This window comes from Rhyacophila brunnea, unplaced genomic scaffold (genome assembly GCF_057557595.1).
Source record: "Rhyacophila brunnea isolate RB1 unplaced genomic scaffold, BYU_Rbru_1.0 scaffold_9, whole genome shotgun sequence".
Lineage (NCBI taxonomy): Eukaryota > Metazoa > Arthropoda > Insecta > Trichoptera > Rhyacophilidae > Rhyacophila > Rhyacophila brunnea.
In genome coordinates, this window is record NW_028233361.1 from 42,605,815 (window position 1) to 42,627,780 (window position 21,966).

General features: G+C 33.9%; 2 protein-coding genes across 2 annotated transcripts in view; one reads left to right on the forward strand and one right to left on the reverse strand.

Moving 5' to 3' along the window:
* Nucleotides 1–899: 899 nt before the first annotated feature.
* Nucleotides 900–7,643, forward strand: LOC147063664 (tektin-2). The gene is made up of 7 exons (XM_085959436.1): nucleotides 900–1,108; nucleotides 2,656–2,872; nucleotides 3,740–3,954; nucleotides 4,893–4,976; nucleotides 5,768–5,990; nucleotides 7,152–7,375; nucleotides 7,457–7,643. The coding sequence occupies exons 1-7, from the start codon at nucleotides 900–902 to the stop codon at nucleotides 7,641–7,643; spliced, it is 1,359 nt and encodes a 452-aa protein (XP_085815562.1).
* Nucleotides 7,644–20,363: 12,720 nt separating this feature from the next.
* The window catches only part of Spt-I (serine palmitoyltransferase subunit I), a 35,202-nt gene continuing 33,599 nt past the window's right edge, over nucleotides 20,364–21,966 (reverse strand). Inside the window, exon 6 of the mRNA XM_085959695.1 lies at nucleotides 20,364–21,322. Coding sequence (XP_085815821.1) covers nucleotides 21,025–21,322 — 298 coding nt within the window. The 3' untranslated portion in view covers nucleotides 20,364–21,024. The remainder of the gene's footprint in view (nucleotides 21,323–21,966) is intronic.

Consider the following 21,966-nt stretch of genomic DNA (forward strand, 5'->3'; position numbering starts at 1 on the left):
AAGTTTTAACAAAGGCCGACTCGCTGAAAATCGGGCGTCATTTTAAGAAGCATATGATTCATCCAGTAGTATATCAATGGTTTCTAGTTAAATTGATTCTGAATTATTAGTTTACAGTGCAGCAGGTGTGCACACCAGGGGCGGGTTTTTGGGCCCGAGCCGCCCCCACCCAGAATCGAAAAAAAATTACAAATTATTTAGGTCAATATTGCTTCTTCTTCGTCAGGACCTCGACTGGTAATCGTGACCTTGATGATTAGGCTGTCGAACAGTTTATGAACGGGTTGGCCTCACTCGACTCGGAATTCTACGACACGCCGGATCTGTGGACACTGGAAGACCCGTAGCACTTATATAAATTGGCCCAACTGTCTGATTAAATATTAAAACAAGACAGCGCGGACGACACAAACGGACACTTACGATCTTACGATCTTAATAGTTATGACCATTAAAAGCTACGCGCATTCGATAACCACTTGTGACATATTATCTATTTATCGCTATATGTACTCAAATTTCGGAGTGTCTGGGTATGGGGACTGTATTTGAAAAAGTGTGGTATTCTACAATTAAAAGAACGGGAAGCGTAGTGATGTCAGTGGCACTTGCTAGATCTTCTTAACCCCGCCGCACTTAAAAATCAATAAAAAAATATTACTTATGGAGGTTTTTCAAATTGAGCCCCCAAACTATTTTTCTGTGTGCGCGCCTCCAGTGTAGGTTGTACAGAACTATTGACTTATTTTTAATGCAGCACAGTTAGAGCAGTGGCGAGGGGTGGGGGTAGTTTAGTGTGCACTATTTATGTCGGATTTTAACAGTCTACCTCTACCCTTCGCCACCAGATTAAAGTCAATATTGTGTAATGACTAATGATACACATTTTTTACTCAGAAATGAACACGTCAATGGAGGTCTTCGAGAAGCGCGTGCCGCACAAGAGCATGTCGGACTGGCACTTGGGGCTGACGAAGCTGAGAGAGTCAGCTCGCAACAAGCGGTACGACGCCTTCGACTTAAGAAACCTGGCGAAGCAGCTGCGGAACGAGACGTCTGTCACCACAAAGTGGGATACATATGAAAATAACGAGAGGCTAAGGGATAGGTTGGTAGATTTTTTTAAAACATGGTTTTAAAGAGTTCATAATATTATTATCTGCTTTGAACGGAGAATGTTAGTTTAAATCTTTAAACGATTAGAGGAAACAGTGTAGACATAGGTACATATCATTTATCAGCGTTTATATTTTTATAAAGGTACCTCTATATTATGTAGGTAGTGAGATATCCCGGGTCCTGTGGCTAGCTCGGGATGTTGGTAGGACCCGGGATTCACAAAAATTAAATAATAAATATAAATAGGTAGCAGTAAAATGAAAAAGTTTTGATTGTTTCGTTCAGAGAACGTGGTTTTTATACTTTGGCTATATCGACACACCATCAATTCACAATATTATTCTTACACATTTCCGTCACTTAATATTACAACTTAATCTCTAATTCGCTTTAACTTTAAACTTAATTCTCTATATCCGTTTCTCTAACTAATTTTTCACGTTTGTGTCGTTTCTTTTTTTACTCTCCGAGTCGTGGGGCCGATGTTACCTCTTTCAATGGCGACCCTCTACTGACTTTTTTCTATCGAACAGTGTTGCCATCCTTCCCTTACATACTCCTTATTATTAAATTATTTGGCTTTCGTCTCTTTTATTCGGCAAATCACATTCTTCCCTGATATACTATTATTATAATTAGATACAATTGTTACGTGCTAAGTACATGTTGAATATTTTGACAGTTTATCAAGGAATTTTGGACGTATGTACGCCCATTGTTGACTAGGTCAGGTGACATGGTTATACCTAATAACTAATTTAATCTATCGGGAGAGACCCAATAATCATGGGTGTGACAGAAGGTATTATGGGTAATAAAAAAAACAGCGAAAGCACCATTTCCACTCTAAGATACCTTCATAATAATGTAGAATGTCTCCACAGATGAAAGTTTTCTTTACAAGGAATGTCTGTCGGCTATCCGTTCAAAGTATTGGGTTCACACATTGGATCCAGAAAAAAGACCATTTGAACCAGCCAGATTCAAACTAAAAGTGGGTATTCTATCCACTAGTGACTATTCCATCGTGCAGACATCGCTCCTGTCGTGTCGGCTTGACTCGCTCAGTTCCGTCCTACAATTCTTTCTTGTTACCTGTCTGAAATACAAACCTTAAGGTTCTTAACACATTCGCAGACATGACGTCTATAGACGTCCTGTACTGTGTAACGTAATACGACACAACGTCTGTAGAAGTCATATTTTGGATTAAAACACTATGTTCCCTATCTAATTGTGTCATGGTGTGAATATATTTCCATTAGATAGTGTCGTATCTTAAGACATACCTACTCATTTCCATATATCTAAATTGTAAATTTAAAAAATTACAACTTTAATATGTGTCATATCACTAACATGTATGAGCTAACATGTGTCCGCGAATGTGTTTAAGTGGTAAAATTATGATTTTTTACGAGAAATGGTTGCTAGCCTTTCGTGCAACCCATTGGGTATTGCTATGGATCAAATCATACGTAATTTCGCACCCGCATTCACGGCTTCAGGAATAAGTGAAATTTTATCACGTTCCAGAATATTTGACGTTGACTTATGGCGGGTAGAGCTGCAAAGAACCCTTGACAAAGTGAATCAAGAAATTTTCGCTCTTAACCAAGAGAAGATCAACACGGAGCGCTGCATGGACGCTCTTCATGTCCCCCTCTCGGTCACTTCGGAGTGCCTGTCGAACAGAGACAGTCGACGTATTCCAGAAATAACCCAAGATTATCTAAATTCTGAGTTGAAGAAGGTAAATAATCAGGTTTCAATAATTATATCTATAGGAAAAACAAACAAGTCTATTGTCTTATTCTAAGAAACTTGTACGCGAAGGTTCGAGGCGATGATAGGTTTGTAGCCCCCTTTCGTACAATTTAAACAGTCATAGCAATAGTTTCTTTTACATCTGGTTTGTGAAAAATTTTTTTTTTTTCAATGTTGGTACTTTCTGACGACGTGACCATCTCATCTGCTTCATGGAAGACTGCTGCTGACAGATTCTCAAATCTTGACTGTAGCTACACTTATTTCCGGCAGACAGCAGGAGGGAAGTAGTCATATACGATTTTAATTCCGTGCAGTCCTGAGTTGTAATTTTATTATCGCCCGAAGAAAACAGCCAAAGAAAACAGCCGATGAACGGATAAGAAGTATACGGATATTGATCATTGTGACCGTGCATCAGCGCATTGAATAATTATATTTTACCAATATTCTATGGCACCCCAGGGCATCGGGGTGTACAATTAAAAATATGTTTTCCACAAAATCTTCTCTTAAAAGTTGTATTATTTGCATTCCATCTATTATTTGCCTGTCTGAAGAAGCGCATGACTTAGTAACTATGGTACGTCAGTATATTCTTGAGGAAGTACCTACAGTCCTACAGTAAGCTCGAGGAAAATAGATAATAATGGAAATATTTCCAGAAACTGGTCAAAACATACAGCCATAGATGACGGTGGAATGTTATTAAATACATTTTTATAATCGTTACCATCTGTGGATATTAATTACTTTCTGCAACATCTGGGTACCTATATTGGGTGTTTTAAAAATATCACAGTTATATAAAAATACAAAAACAATTCGATAAATTAATATGACGTGTTTGCAGGAGCTATTTACAGTTGAAAACAATCGCAACCATCTGGAAGACGTTTGTTGCAATGCCTGGGAGAAGATGACGCAACTTCACGCTATCAAGCGGCGGCTGGAGGTTGAGATTTGCAACAAATACGACACACTACAGATCGACGAGGAGCAGATGAATCTGGACAAGAACTCCGCTTGCATATCATACAAAATTGAACCATTTCGGATACAGGAGAAGTAATTACATGCGTTTTTTTCTTATTGACAGCCATGGTGTAGTTATCTCATTGCAAGAGTATGAAAAGAATTAGGGCCCAACCGCACAGGGGGGCCTAAATCTCAGTACAATATAATTCCTATTTTATATCCTTCACAAAAATAATATTGATATAAAATATACCACACGGAAATCTTTTTCTTCTTCGCCCATGGTTGCCACATAGCTGGATCATAATATGGACACCACGCGGCGCCTCCAAAAATCCCTGTGATTTGCCAGTCTTCTTGCGCCATCGTCCCATTGCTTTGTTGTATACATTCTGTAGATAGTATTTAGCGGCCTTCTTGGACGCTGAAATCTGATTGGGTTGAAGAGCAGGCAAGCCATGTTGAAGTTTTCTTCAGGCGTCCGCAGAACATGGCTGAGCCAGGTCCAACGTCACCTCTTCATTCTCAATGTGATGAGAGACTGCTTGGTTCGCTCTCTTATCTCCTTATTGCACACACAGTATCCGTCGCAAATATCTGTTCTCAAAACTCAGTATACAGTTGCTCTGAGACTGAGCAGCACCGCCAGAATGCAAGCGTCGAATAGGCGGCTTTTGGTTTTAACCGAGTACAGTCATGAGTCCCAGACACTCCGCATCGAGTTGAATGTTGCTCCAGCCATTCCCATTCAGATAGCGACTCTCTTTGCAAAATGCCATCTCCCATGATGTGTCGCCCGGTTGACATGACGTCATATGACATCATTGTGACGTACTACCGGAGTGATAATAGCATTCGAGAAATTAACGCTACTAAAATACTGGCGTTATCCATTGTCCCCATACACAAATAGGTGTTTCAGCATAATAATATCTATGGTGAGCAGTGTGCGTTGGGCGGCTTGCCTCGAGCGTGTATTGGCTTACGTCACAATTACGTCATGTCGTCGGGTGACTTCATATCACCAGTTATAACATAGGCCTGCTGGTGTTTGAAGCTATCGACACTCTCGATCTTTTGCTCGTCACTTATCAGGAGGAAATCTTGATCAGGTCAGTGCGGAAATCGATACCGATTTAATTCTTGAAAGATCTTGAATGTATGTGATAAATAAATGTTTTATTTTAAAATATCAATCATTTTACAATTTTTGGGTCTAAATTGCAATCATGAATCTGTAAAATTGAAAGCGTGGAAAAAGAAAATATTTTAAATTTATTAATTTATTCCTTAGAGCATCTTATGATTTATTTGTTTATAAATGGCACATGCACCTATGAAGGAAAATATATTATAAAAACACAATGGTAAAACAAGGCACACAGAATAATAATAGTACAATATTACAGTCAAGTACCATTTATGCAACCTAAAAACTAGAGTGCCTGAATGGAGGTATTGAGCATGTCAATAGAAGAACTATTGGTAAACTTGAATAAAGGACATTTTTGTATGCTCACGAAAATACCACATCCAAGTTAAATGACATGTCTATCAAGTTGTCTGAGTTATGTCTTGCATAATTCTTCGATGAATGCACTCTCTATGATGATTGCATTCTGTCTTATATGGTTGAAAGTCACTTTTGTTTTATTTGTGTTCATATTAAGCTGATATATCTCGCAGGCCGAAAGTCGGAGAGGATGAGAAAGAATTCCATCCAGACGGACACAGGTTCTACATGCCACTGAATGAATGAATGAGAGTAGTGAACCCAAGCCGCGGAAAAGCATTTCAGACGGTCACATCATCCGAGTTATGATTCACAAATCAGACATGCTTCTGAGGTGACTTCCAAAGTACTTTCAAGATCATGATAGACATATTACCTGTCTTGTTTCAGTTCAATAACAGAAGACGGATGGTTGGAATTGACAAAAGATACAATCAGCATCGCCACGACATTGATGGATGAATCCAAAGTCATACGAGAGATACTATTTAAGGCTCGGGAGAAATCCAACAACGAACTAAGTGATCAGAAGAATATTGTGGAGCACACACTGCGCAGAAGAGTCTTTGAGACTCAGAGGTCGAGGAATGAACTGCAGTGGCAACAGCTAAAGGTAAATATTCCCAGTAGTTGTTTGCATGATTCTTTCCATATAGTACTTGACCCCAATTAATTTAATTGAAATTTAAAAACTAACCAACACTTAGTTCAATGAAAATAAATACGTATGACTGACAAAGTTTAGTGTGCATTATTTATATCGAATCTTAACAGCCTATCTCCACCCCTCGCCACTGACACAGTGCCTCCAAGAATACCTGTCGCTCACCAGTCTTCTTGCATCTTCCCTGGTCATGCCAGTATTAAAACTATCATGAACAAAAACTATTTAAGTTTATTATAAACATTTTAAATTCTTTTCCTCATAATTTTGAATTTTAAAGGGTAGGGCTTCATAAATAATACCAGTTGCCCTGGGCCTCAGTTTTCTGTGAAAAGTCCTGGACATATTTACTAAGCTAATTTACGCTATCTACCGTACATGTTACTTATTTTAGTTAGCAATTACACTTCACAGTACTTTATACACCTTTTATTTTTTTAATTTAATTTATATTCTTGGGTGATAATATGTAGGTCTACATATTTAATTATGATACCGTTACACCCCCGTATGGTCCCCATTTGGGGGTGTCTCTGTGTATCTGGAGAGGCCCGAATCGGTATCAAATCCAACAAATAGTAAAGCGCTGATTACGAAAATAAATAATAAAAATAATAGAGCCGGCAATGCCGTAGCTTGTGACGGTTGAAAAATATTTGCAACGTCGCCTTTTTGACAATGCTTCTGGTTGAAAGCGAAACACAAGATGGCGGGCGGGCAGAACGCCGCAAACAGCCAAATCGCAAACACGTACATTTCGTCCTCCGTAAAATAAATTATTAAAAATGTAACTATTATATAATATTAACTTAAATATACCTTGCCGTTTCCAAAACAATTCCGGTGTGTTATTTGTTCATCTCCAAGTCCTAAAATCCAGACGAAAAACCAGACAACAAAATAAAAGTGACAGCATGTTTTTTTTCACTTTCGAAAATGGAGGGAAGTGATAATACCTACTAATAATCTGGGGAGATTTTGCACCGGTGCGAATGAGTCCTTCGATGTGGGCCTGGATATGTATATTCCATTTCGACTGAACTAAATAAGATGAGATAAAACTTTTTGGTGAATCCGGAGCTGATATGAATATTTTACTTAACATTGCAGATGAAAGAGAGTATGGAGAAAACAGCCAATGAGATCGCAATACTGCACGACGCTCTAAACGCCAAGATAAACGTGAAAAAGTTGGTGGAGACACGGGCGGAAAACCGAACGTACCGTCCTCGGTTGGAGTTGGTGAGAGATCAGGTGGTCGATGGGTTGGAACAAGAGTCCAATCATGTCAAACAGACCATGTATTTACTGCAGAATAAAATAGATTACATGAAGTAAGTATACTCATATATTGTGTATATACTCGTTTTATGCTTATTATTAAAAGCATTATGTGACATTTGGTTTATTTTCAGGGCGACGTACAACTCGATGGAAAAGCTGCTGTCGGACATTGAAAGGGACTTAGACAATAAAGAGGACACCCTGGAGGTGGACAGTAGATGTCTTGAGATTAGGGCTCCGCTTGTGGCCTCTTTCCAAAGTCAAACACGCCGCAATATTGGACTTACTAATATTCTGAACGAATTACCGCTAGAGTAGAAAATCTAGTACACGTTTTACAAAAGAATCAAACTCATATTACACACATCAAAAATTAGTTACTCTGTTTTTAATACAGACGGTCCTTGACTTTCGTACATAATTGTTTCCTGAAAATGTGTACAAATGTTGAATGAACAAAAGTAGTGCAATGTAAAAAAAAACATTAAAGTGTTTTTTATAATATTTTGGACAATGGGGAAATAAATACATTTGCAACATCTTTATTGGCACTGGCATCTTCGTGAATTTAATATGAATACGTGTATTAATTAAGGCGCTAAGTACCGAAAAAATAAAAACTGACATTTTTACAGAAAAATGTTCTACATACCAACGCCAATAACTTCAACTATAGTCTAAAAACCTCAAGAAACTCAAAAAAATACAGCAAAATAATTAAACCTGTCGACGTTGTAAGTCCGTTGGCGTGTTTTATTTATAATGGTGTACGTACCACTGCAGTGGTCAACGGCATTCAATATAAATTAGCTGACGATGGTGTGTTGACACTTGCGAGTTCTTAATACCTAAAATTATAGAAGCTGCCGTGATTGCTTTACACTGTAAAACTACATTTTTCAAAAGGTCTGCTTCATGAAATTTTACTGCAATGACTCGGTATTTTGTAACTACAGGCAATACTACTTTTTGGTACTTAGAGCCTTATTTAATACACGTATTCATATTATGTAAAGAATATCTCAGTTTAAATTTGTCGAATCAGTCTTTACTTGCTTGATATTCAATGTTAGAATCTTCTTTTAATAGAGTCCTCCAATCTTTATGCAAACTAAGAGCCATAACTTGAATAATTGAAAAACTCAGAGGGATATCTTTAGGCTGTTAAGATCCGCCATAGATGGTGCATACTAAACTTTGTCAGTCCTACGTATTTCTTTTCATTGAAATAAGACTACAATTTACAGATGTAATTTAGTATGTAAATTGTAGTCTTAGTTCAATAAAAATAAATACGTATGACTAACAAAGTTTAATGTGCACTATTTATGACGGATCTTAACAGCCTACCTCCACCCTTCGCTACTGGGTGACAAAGATCTCTCCTTTTAATCCATCACTATAGCATGTCTTTTGGAAACAATCTTTGAAGATATATTTCTATCGGAGACTAAGAGAGTCCTTAATTTATTTTTGTCGCTATCAACATTGCAGGTTTTCCATTCCCCACTCATGTTTATAAATGCGAAATATTTCAGGAAGCGACTGACTGCATGGAAGTGTAGTTTTTGCGTTATCGACATGTACAAAAGTTGAGTACCGTCATAGTTATTAGATGTATATCGTCACTGTTCTGGCAGAAGACACTGATTCTAAAAAATGACATATTGAGTTAGTTATACCAAAATGTGCCTTATTTCAAACATTACCGTCTGGAAACCTTTTTAGTAAATAAACAGTCTTTATTTTAAAGTCATCCTTTTTACGATTACTTAATAAACTCACATGATAGACCATTTCAAACATTTTAACAACTTCGAAATCAAATTACTCAAAACTAGTATTCTCCAGTTAGTGTGTTCTGCCAGAACAGAGACGATATTCTCTGTAGGATCGAGTAGGAAATTTTTATGGATAGTAATTTTACATTCAGTGAAAAAAAAAATCTATAGAATTTAGAAGCAGCACAAGTAAATTTTGCAAGACTAAATTCAGTAGTTTTAATTGGACTGATTGGTTTAGCTAAATTACTGTAGCCACAAGCCATTCTGATCGAGTCCGCCACAAAATACCTGAACATTATCCTTTAATTTTAGATAAGGTTTTTGATAGAGAATTGTATCATGTAATATGTACCTATGGAGATTTATAGCAATGTAGGGGATGGTTTAGCCATGTCTTCATATTTTTGTGCACGGTACCTAATAAAACAGATTATTTATTCAATATTAAACAAATTATATTACCTATCCATTTAAAAAAAAATGTTCATAAATCTAAGATAATGTATTATGTTTGAATCGTAAAATTGTAATAAATTATTATTATTAATTAACTATTTTTTTATTTAATGAATAATTCACAAGATTTAAGAATGGAACATTCCAATAATTTTGAAAACACAGAAAATAATATATTATAACCAATAGAAAAAAATCTATTTTTAAAAAGTAAGTATCGGAATAACAGGAATCGAACCGGTATCTCTCGGGTTTCGCACCCATGCACATAGACCACTAGGCTATAGGCGCCATACTTAATTGCAACAAATTTTAACTAATGGCTCTTAATACTCTCTGAAGCGCTTTCCAAATTGAGTCACTATTGGCGACTGGCTTTTGTATTTTAAGGACTTAAGTATTTATGTTGTGAAAATAGGCATTTCCTTTTTACCCACTGAAGTATTGACAATCTCGTACAGTAACTTAAGGTGACATCACCGGAACGGACGTAATTTATTAGCTTCATAAAGAGAAGGTTAAAGAGGAACACGATGATTTTTCAATCAAAATAAGAAATATGTAATTGATTTGTATAAGAAAATTTATTTAGCAAACTGTGAAAAGTTATAATGCATCAATAATCATTTAATTAATTATTCCGCTAGCAAAACAACGGTATGTACATTTATAACACAAATAATGGCTTAATAATATAATACATATTAAAAAAAACATTAAATAAAATTAGTATTCGTAAAATATAATACTCTTGAGTGTTAAATTAAAATTAATACATTTTTATTACACCGTGTCAAGGAATAGCAAAATCATGCACATAATGTATGGCTTCAACAGGTCAGAAAAGGGGAATAGGATAGAAGTTGTAGTCTGCGTTATGCTATTACGTATAATAAATTTAATAACTTGAATATCACACTCGTCGATACTTATTGAAAACGTCTTCAACGTCCTTTACTCGTCAACAAAATACATGAAGTAGTGTGTTGAATATAGTGGTACAGTGCCTATTTGTGTCATTAGGTTAATTTTATATTATCGAAATGAGCGTCTAAGTAGAGAAAGTAATAATTTTTCTAACTGAGATTTTTAATCTGCGTAATATCACCAGTCTGTTTCGCCGACGTATCGTATCCCTTTTAAGCGAGCGTGATTTAAAAAAAAATATTTAGCGTATTCAAGTTATCGTCACAGATATAGGAATGAATAAGTGTTTAAAATTATTTCTTTAACGTAATTTTAAAATATGGCCAATTGCTTGTAATGTGCCGATTCGTAAGCTTAGATTGGATGGAAATTAGAAGCTATTATTGTATTTGAAACAATAATTTACATACTACATTGTACGTTGACATTTTTGTACTTATTTTTTTGTTATATACAATGATATAATATAGATGCTTGGTATGTATTGCTATATTCTTTTTATAGATGGAATGTTTCTAGTTCTTTAACAAAGATTTCTAAGCCATCTGAAGTGTAGTAAAATTTAATTTACTAAATCAAACTAAATGATTTCTTTACATCGATTAAGTGCACTGACAACTGCATAATGTGACAAAATATATTTCGCATGGCTCTTCCAAGATATATCTTTGAATTTTAGTTTTTGACTGTGTAAAATGATTAGTGGTCAAAATTTTTTGTTAAAATATATTTTCACCATCGAATACATAACTCGATGACAATAAAGCGAAGACACTTTTCTTTAACGGCGCTAACTGTCGATTCTTGGCGGTAGAATTAATTATGTGGATCAAGTATTACCAATATGTTTTGTTTTACTTTAATTAATTCAAGATACATTCTTGAGCATAGAGAATTTTTGCGAATATTTTTAGCTTGGCTAAACTGGACGAAGATTGCTAAGATTACTACCACCTGTTTTCGATTGCTTGGACCGTTTATTATTTAAATTCAATGCATATTATTATAATTTTTTTTGTGTTACATTGTATAATTTTGTGACATACTGATTTTTAAATTTAAAAGTAATAGTTTAGGACCGTTTTCAAGATAAAAATAATGTATATTTACCAAAATAATTCAATTAAATATCTCCATATTTTACTAATTAAAATGCAGCCTATTATTACCTACTGCTACAGTTAATCTTTTCATATTGCGAGTTCTAAACTATGCTTTCTATATGAAACGACTAACAAGAAAATATTTCAAGCCTAATTGCTAACAAAGATGTTAAATAAACCCTTCTTCCACCAGATGAAGACAATACGTGAGCCTAATAGTGCCTGTACACGTGCTTGGATTTACTTGCACCAATAGTGAGTATTTTAAACCATCGTGACAATAACTGTTTACACATAAAAGTGCTGACTGTCTCTCCAATCTCATTCTACAAGAGTAAGCTACACGCGATTTTGTCATTTTATGGTACTATTTGAGATGTAAAAATTGGCTAACCTCAAAATGAGTCTCTGGGCGGAGTGGTTCAGTTTTTTTCCCGGAAGGTTCGCCACTATTGTTCTACTGCGCAGATATCGAACAAATATAAACAAGATTCTAAGTGTTCATCCTTGACAAAACAAACCCAACAATGAAGTAATACTAAGGAGCCTCATTGTAACTTTTGTTTCGCCAAAAACAAACATATTACCTTGTAGTTCTCCAATCGCGAATAGGTAAGCTCACCGCTCTTCAGATTTTGTATAAAGATTAGTAAAAATGAGAATGAACTTACATACGATGGAATGGTAATTAAATTTAAACTCAAATCATGAAAAATATTGACAAAAAAAAGGAGCTGTCAGTAGGAGGAAAACTGACAACCAATTACGTCATATTTTTAGGTTTCATCTTTATAGAAGACGGTTTTCTTCGACATCTTAGGATGGTACATTGATAGATTAATAATACGGAGTATGTATTCTATCAATATGCACCAATGGCAATGACAAATTTAAGTTCATCGATCGTTTCTTATAAAATATACAATAGAGATAATAAATTTGAAATATTTTAAGAAAGTTTCTAGGATTCACCTATAGTGTATTCCCTCTATTTATTATGTTGCAGTATTTTAGTTTGCAATAATCAGTGCTAATAAAATGCGCAAAGATGCAACCGCTTATTTAAGGCAAAATTTCGGGAAGACGAAGTGATAAAGTGGAATACATCATATCTTGGCTAAAAATACAGATGGAAAGCTATACCTAAGAGTCCGTAAGTGACGCAGTGGGATGAATAAGTGAAAGAAAGAGACTTTCCCGCTGCTATTTTGAATAAACAATGTTAGGTTAGTGTAGATACACATGTTGAATAGACATATCGTCTGTTTATCTTGTAAACCTCATAATTTCTCACCCATCTGAGGTTTTTAACCCTTAGACTGCGTATGGCATGTAAACATGCCATAGACTTTATCTCGTATTTTTGACCAAACTAGAAGAGACACTTGTGGATAATATGCTTTAAAAATTAGTTCAAACCTTTAGGTAGACATATCAGGCAACAGATCATAAAAATGTCAAGTAAAACACAAGGAAATATATTTTTGAAAAGAACACTCGTTATTCAGTCGTTTGAATCGCGCGCCATTGCGAAGACGGGTGTACTAGTTGCGTCACCAGGGTTATCAAAACAAAACATTGGTCATGCATCGAAAAGTGTGCATCGATAATATTTTTATTTACCTTTTAATTAATTATTATGATTACGTTAGTGTTATGTATTTTTTCTTAGTGATTTGTGATCTCGATAGAAACATTTTGAAGATTTGTTTTTAGTATTTTTTGTCATTATAAATATAAGTGAAATAATTATTTCACCCACCAAAATGTCACTACCACATAATATTATCGAAGAAATAATGCTGGAAAATATTTTATCGATGCACAGCTCTCCAGTAAATTGTTTGGCTTTGTTCATTGTTCCATATTTGATATTTACATTATTATAATGGGTAATAATTTTTATGTGCCACGAAACTGTGTTAGCTCTGTTCACATGCTCATATTATGCCTGGCGATTATTCGACAGGCCCTTTGTACAATGAAAAAGCCGACGGCGCCTCATAAATTATATTATAATAGTATTTTAGCAGTGCGGTAATTATTTTTAGTGTTTTATTCTCCAAAACATCCTAATGAATAAGTGGATGACATTATTTTATGGCGACGAAAATAAATATAGGTTCAGAATTTGAAACGGTAATAAAATTTGAGTTTACGACTTACTAAATGCGATAAGCGATAACCCACTGATTATTCCACAAGTGATTTAGTAATATATCTGTCATAGACCGTAACCAACTACGGCAGCATGTACTCAACACAGCCCTGTGTATGACAAATACAAACGCGGCGAATTGCTCGGTAGTATGTGTTGAAACAGTCTATGTGAAGAGTGGACGGCCGCCATTTTGAACGCGCGGTCAAAGCTTGGATATTTTTTAGCGTCTTCACTTTCTTCGATTTATTTTAGTGAGAATGTAACGAATATAGTTTATTTCTTGGTGCATTTGGAATAACTGATATATAGTTCATCTAGTAATCTATTTTTTAATTTTGGAATCGATCTGTTTTAGCTGTAGTGACCGTTTTAACAGATCACTTGACTGAAAATAAATTCCCGCGAAAATGGCTCGCAGCGAAAGGGTTAAATTTCTCCGTTGTATGAATATGAATTACAAGCTTTATAAGATAGAAAACGATATGGAACATAGGTTTATAGACTTGTATTTCGAATATTCTGCTCTTCTCATTTATAAAGTGGTTATCAATTCGAGGGTTTAAATTCAAACGTTAACTGTAGAAATAAAATTAGGTAACTAATTAACTAGGTCAATTTGTGAATGTCTTACGATTGTAAGAGCTAATCAAAAACTGTAACTTTTTTTACAACAAATTACATGTTTGGATTTACGCCCTTTGATAATAGAATACTTTCGAAAATACCTAAGTACTTTTATAAGTCTGAAACCTTCATCCATTCATTCAATTTGTCTATTAATCTTTAATATACAGACCTACAAACTTATTTATAGAATGGATGGGGGAGCCACTGTTGAAAACTACCCAATCAAGACTCGCAACTGGACGTAATCTGACATTCGAATGATGTTTTTAAAATGGCGTCCATACATTAGTTCGAAGTTCCATATTTGACAGTTCTTTAGATAAGTTTGTAGGTCTGTATTATGAAAGTTTTAATAGAGAAAAAGAGACAAGTACAAGAGACTAAAAACTATTATCTATGGAGTGGTTAAATCAGAATCTAACACATGGCTAATTAGTTTTTATTTTGTAGTCTATTAAATTAAAGGTAAGTAGGTAATTCTTCAATTTGCTAACTCACAAAAGATATATTTTATAATTATCATTAAATACGCCTTAAGCTAATTAATTGTTCAAAGGCACAAATAATTTAATAGGCAAACCGTGTCATTTTTATTTTTTATTTCTAGTAGAAGCTTGAGCATTAAAACCCGTATGTGAATTATTTGGACTATTGTTATTACATTATAGTGTTGGGAAACTGTTAAAATCTTACAAAATAAACAATAACACTTACCAACATAATATATATAGCAACATAATAAATGACATAAAGCTTTTTTGGTCTAATCTAATATAGTAGCTGTTGGAATTACATCAGGAACATTAAAATCAACACAAGCATTAATTAAATAATTGTTAATATTTGATAATAAAAGTAATTGGAATTTATTGATACAATATTACCTATTCTTCTTTCCATAGAGCAGGATATAAAGAATAGGTAATTATTTTTGCAAGTTGTTGTACCTGCGTATAAATGGATAGTTTTCCAAAATTGAATACTGTATAAATTATCTCATGCATATAATATTTCAGGCAACCAATATTGCAACCATACTGCCATATAACATTAAGAATAATAATTATCAGGTCTACATTAGGAGGTCCTACCAATAAATTTATTGTGATCGGATGAAAATTAAAAACACATTTTTATGTATCTAATAAAGGTCCCCATATTTTAGTAAAATCATCGTTACATTTGGAATTATAAAATAATAATCGACACTTAATAACCAAGTCATTCAAAAATAGGTTTTTTTTATTAAATTTGTCGTTATTAATTAATAATTTCTTCATTATAATGTGGATTGAACACATTTGAGGCTGAAATCTACTGATAGCCAGCCCATATTAAATATTTCTTTTGACAAATTATTTTATAAATTAATTATTTGTTGAAAACTGGGATGTATGTGAATTGTTGAAAAATAATTGCCATAACTGAATAAAACTAAAATAAAATGTTTTTTTTTTGTAATTATTAGCAATATGGCGACAATATACAAAGTGAGACATTACAAACAAAATGTTTAATTAGAAACATCGGATATAATTTGCCTACTTACTACATTAATACAAAAATAAAGATATCATACAAAATAAATGCTAAATATATATTATAATATATGTAGCACTTTATCCAAAGTCATCAAGACTTGTAATATATTTATACTATACAATACTGTTAGCTGTAGATTATTTTGCTTGAATCACTGTCATGGATCAGAACCACAATGAACAGACTAATAATTTAATGATTTACATTACCCCACACACATGGCAATACATGTCGAATAAAATGAAGCATTGTGGCACTTTTGAAGGAAAGGAATCATCGAGGGTGGGTTTCTCATCAGTGTGGATGCTTTACGGCTATCTGTAGAGACGGCATAATAAGGAATCTGACAGGAGGTGCCTTTCAACTCAATTAATACTCAATAATCGATGTCACCAAGTGTCTAGAGTGACACGAAAAGATGTTCTAGTTAGCATTTAACCAAATAAATATATATAATATATATTTTGACATTCGTCCCAATGGAGCCAAGGGCGCGAATGTGGATTTTTTACTAATTTGATTAAGCATGGATACGCTAGAAATGAAACAAATTTTATTATATCAAAGACCAGAAGTAGTGCACTGCCTCTAGAAATGGGCGAAATAATGAATTCTTACTTTTCATTAAACTGCGTACCTATACACGGAATACAATTAGTTAAAGGCACTAATGTGGCACATTCGTGTAAAAATATAAACTTTACTTTTCGATGTACCAAAGACAATATTATATAATAGATAACAATACCCAAAATAAGTAATATTATTATATAAATCAAAATTGTAAGGCTCACAATAATCCTAAGGATAAGGTAATAAGTTCCCAAAAATGTTTAAACTTGATTATCTCAGAAGCGTCATTTTGCACATTCGTGACTTTGGCATGATTGGGACGATATAACACTATATTTACACTTACAGGTGGGTAGTGCAAATTTTATCAGTGAAATATGCACTCGTAAAAACAAGTCAAGCACGTTAATTAAACTTAGTGACGTATATTTAAAGATTTTAAAAATAAGCTATGTCATTTTGTGCAGTTTAAAATGATATTGTGATAATCAATCAACAATAATTAAAATATAAAATAAAAGAAAATAAGTTTGCTTATTTATAATATTTCAAGCACATATTATTTATTTGTTAATTGAAATAGTTTTTACTTGTTGGAACTTCATTAACAAAGTTTTTGTTGATCGTACATTTTTTTAGTTATTAATGTTGATAGCCGTTTCGGGTCACAAAACCATCCTCAGAACAATCTATATTGATGGCCATATATCAACAATAACTAAATCGTAAAATAAACACTGACATTTTAATTAGGTTATATGCCAAACTGTTTCTTGCATAACGTTTCATTATTTTTACCAAGTTTAATAGCATTTTTCAGTTTACAATGTTGCTGTATCAATAAATAAAAAAAGGTATAATATTGGGGGCATCCTGATAATACAACATCTACAAAATTGCAATTTTACAGGAGAGCCCAAAAACTGACTTTATTTTAGATGAAGCAAAAAGGTTTTTTTATTAACTATTAGGCATAAAGCCCACCAAAGCGGCGCTCGGTGCGCCCTCTCCCACCCACGCATTACTCTTCACCTATGTAATAAGGGGCTCAAGGAGCACAAAATAATTATTATTATCAGCGTCTCTCATAACAAAGCAATAAAAATATTAATAAATTTCTCGGGGCTTGTAATTAATATTCACGATGACATCATTCTACCAGCGAAATATCGGACACGCAATAACTAAACAAAGAGTTCACTGTTATTAAATAATGCCTTCACGCCCGTCTATCGACGACGCTTCCAGGAGCGTGATTTTGTTTGCCGTGTTCAATGAATGGACTACGTTGTATTTTCGTTAATTCGTGCCGCTGAGAAGCCACACAACGATGACTCATGGGGCGGGCGGGCACAATGCGTCGTCAAATCCAGTGTGCACTGGCGTATTTGATTACGTTGTATTCTCGATGATCCACATAGAATATGCGCGAGCGCCCCGCAAGCCCGCTTTAGTGGACTTTATGCCTTATAGTTATTACAGATTAAAATGTATTTTTCCATCATACAACATTTTCAATTTTTCAAATGCGTGTTCTGAATTTGAATTCTTTTTGTTGAAAAATTTATCTTCTCTAATATGGCAACCATTAGATTTTTCGAACATTTACAACCAATTGCAATAATTATGTGAATTGGCAACATATTCATGCGAAAATTTTACAATAACGTCACATAGGCCGCGATATGTAGTATAGATAATTTAAACAGTTATGTAATGTTGTCATAATAGAATTTAAAAAGATTCCAAATTAAATTATTTTTTATTATTATGCAAAAGCAATGTTGTACATTTTACAAAAATGTGTTAATGTTAATTTTTTGGCATTATCGGGAATTGAACAGTGTCTATATAGTCGGTGGATTTAATTTATTTACTTATTTAAAAAGGGACTCGACTAGAATTTTTTAAGCTTTGTAATAAAAACTGGAATTTGATGAAAACACCATTTATTACATCGGTTATTTCATTGAAATGAGAATAAAACTAATTTCATTGATTCAAAATATAACAGAAAATCTGTATATTGGTTTGAGAATAGATAAAAAGAAATGTTTAATTGCGTCAGCTACGAACAAACTAATTTATTAATAGACAAATATATTTGTAAAGTTTTGCGTAATACATTAATGTTAATCATTGAGGCTACTGTCTTATCACGTTCACAATCAAATTGCAATTTAAATAAACAACTAGATTTGCTGGAATGGGCGATGTTAACGTTATAGAATGAAATGGAATACTGATTATTGTAATAATTTATTAATTAATTGTCTATGAACTGCTGGCTTACCATAATAAACGCTCACAGCCAAATGCACTTTTTAAAGACTCTATATTACGAATTAAAAACAATAATGCGTGCGGGTGAGTAAGAAAATGAAACGTATATTATAACATACTGGCAGAACAAATGACATAAATACGAAGAATGATAATTTGAAATTTGATGTGATTCAAAATTTATTATAATTCGAAATTTGATATACAGTAGGCGCTCGGTAATCCGGCGTTCACCAATCCGGCACGTCCAATAGTCCGGCATTTTGCAACTCAGCTCTCCTGCTCTATAATCCAGCAGGTTTCACATTAAACTGGCAGATTACAGAGCGGAGAGCCGTTCGTTCGGCAGTGCGGTACCCGACCTAGAATTATTTCCTATAGAAATCCAATAATACGGCATTTCCGACATAGGTGAAAAAATATGGGTGCCGGATTACTGAGCGCATTCTGTAATTCGAAATTTGCTGTAATTCGAAATTTGTTATAATTCGAAATCTGATATCATTAGAAATTTGCTGTAATTCGAATTCTTGTCTCATTGTTAATCTGAACACTATTCATCACCATCAATTTGTATAAAACATACCATTAACTTATCACTTACCGCTAGATATAATTTTGTAATCGAAGATTATTTAATCATTATAGGTACTTAGATTTTTTAAGTTTCACCTGCCATCCAAATATATTACATCCGAGATTCTATAAATCTATAGTAGACGTAAAGTAAATCATAGTTGCATTTTCTTATTCACCGTTCAATACGTAACAATACAGAAAGCGATCACTACAACGTCACTGGCGACATTTTGTTCGATAATACATGCCGCTGTTTCGACACAAAAAATAGGACTAAATAATTGTCTACTTTAATATTTAGTAATACAGATGCTTGATGACGATATGTATTTTACATACGGTACTTTGAATCCCAATCAGGAAGATATTTCTGTTAATAAACGGCTTCTTTATTTAATAATTTAGCAAAGAATTAAATTAAATCCGACAAACCTTTGTTCATTCAACGGTTTCTGTTGAAAGCTCCTTCGTTCTTCATAATGCTTCAGAACATTCGGTCCTGTACCACTAAATTATATATGTTTGTGTAACGCATACAATAAAGTGTGATTATTTATTTATCATAGACAATTGTAACATTGTGACAGGAAAACACACTAAAATAGTGAAATAATTCGAGTGCTTAAAGTAAGACAACGTTATCTACAAAAAAGTGTTTTTTTTTTTTTTTGAGATAACGTTATTTTACATTTACGGCTACATGATAGTCAAACAACGTTATGTCAATCTTTTCTAATTTCTTATTAAATCGTAAGTAAAGTTTAACGCTAATTACATAAGTTACCCTTGTTTTCATATTTTTTAAAAACTATCCCTATAAATTTTAACATCATCATAAGCAAGATAAATGTACAATACACAATAAATTATAAAATATTAACATTAGGTTTTAAATAAACATTTCCCTTGTTAAGTTACATGAATCTAAAATAACGATTTTTGGCTCTCATGTAAAGTTGCACTTTTGTAGATAGTGTTGTTTGACACTAAGCCCTCGAATTTAACCTTGCACAAACAAGTGCATTTGCGATTTTTTCTAGTGCCCAGAAATTGGACTGGGCAAATGTGATTGTTACGGTTGCTATCGTGTGGGTACATCAACAATAAATATTACATCGCTTTCTCTCACTCGGTACCCGTCCGACAATGATTACTTTTCTGTAAAAACTATTGTTTTTAGTTTACATTAATATTATTTAATACGATTTGTGTTTAGTTTACATATTAATAAGAATATGTATGTATTTATAATTGCCTCCTCTCTCCTGTAAGACATTTCAAACGTGACTTAATGTTGAAGTCGTTTTACACAATTTGTTTATCTACGCACATGTATCCTTTTAATTGTCTGTTCAATTGTTCCGTTTCCACAATTCAGCAGTGTGGCCGGACCAGTAAAGATTTTATGTCAGGAATATATCCATTATTCAGTTGCACTGCTCTTGATATGCTCATTTATAACAGGTGTCGAAAGGTTTAAAAAACAAAACTATCACGCCTTCAACATTGGGATCCAAAATACCAAAAAATAGTAGGTATCTATATAACTTTTGAAGTTAATCACTGTGTCGATGGCTGACTCAAATAATACAAAAATAATACAAAAATAATACATTTAAAACAAATACTTTAAAAAATTATCATATTAATAATAATTAATATATTTAGATATCTAATGTAGTGTGTGCTTCAAGCAGGAGTGTCCGCAGTCTGTCTAATTCTTCATCGGTTCGGATGACGTTTGAGGCGATTCTGATGGAGGGCTCGGGGCATTTGACTTCCATGCTTCTGAGATATGTTGCCATGCTGAGGGCGATGCCGTTCTCGGTGCAGTGTCTGGCGATGTGCTTCAAGCAGGACTCCTTCTTGGCGATGCTAAGATCCGCCGGGTCAATGTACAGGTGCTTTATCGGTGATATGTCTTGTCCGCCTATTCTGTAGCCTTTGATCGATGTCAACAGACTAAAAGAAAGAAGATATCATTCTTTTAATCCTTTTACTGTATCATGTATTGACCGTTAGTGGAAAAAGCGGATGTGAAGCAGAAATACGATGGTGCAAACAGGTTGCGAAAAATCCGATGACATGTCTTACCATTAGGTATATAGAAGGATTGAGGAATTTCAATTAGTGTTCTCGACATTTTCATGTCATGGACCCTGAGGGCAAAGGAGCGGAAAGCAAGTGATGACTTCGAAATATGGTATTGGTACCGAATGCTTCATTATTCTTGGACAGAGCACAGGACAAATCAGTCAATCATTTATAGACTCCAGATAAAGGAACGGCTTTTTACAATATCGTCGGTGTTTTGTAAAAAGGGCGAATCAACCATTTTGGCGAAATCGAGATTTTAATGAAAATACAATATGCACCCCACTAGCTTTGATGTCTAAAAACGGCGAATTTGTATCTCCACTGGAAAGTACTTAAAAACGATAATCGACTAAAATTAAATTAATTTAAATTACGAATAAAAAGCGAATGTGACATATTAGGCCTTTTAAAATATTATATAATAATGCCTATTATAATGACAGTATTCTTTCTAAGCTGTATTATAAACTTGTTAGATATTTATAATCATCCATAGGTAATAAACAAAT

Coding starts and splice junctions, on each gene's coding strand:
- LOC147063664 (XM_085959436.1), top strand. CDS start 900: ATGAACACGTCAATGGAGGTCTTCGAGAAGCGCGTGCCGCACAAGAGC. Junction 2,873..3,739: donor TAAATTCTGAGTTGAAGAAG/GTAAATAATCAG, acceptor ACGTGTTTGCAG/GAGCTATTTACAGTTGAAAA. Junction 3,955..4,892: donor CCATTTCGGATACAGGAGAA/GTAATTACATGC, acceptor TCATATCACCAG/TTATAACATAGGCCTGCTGG.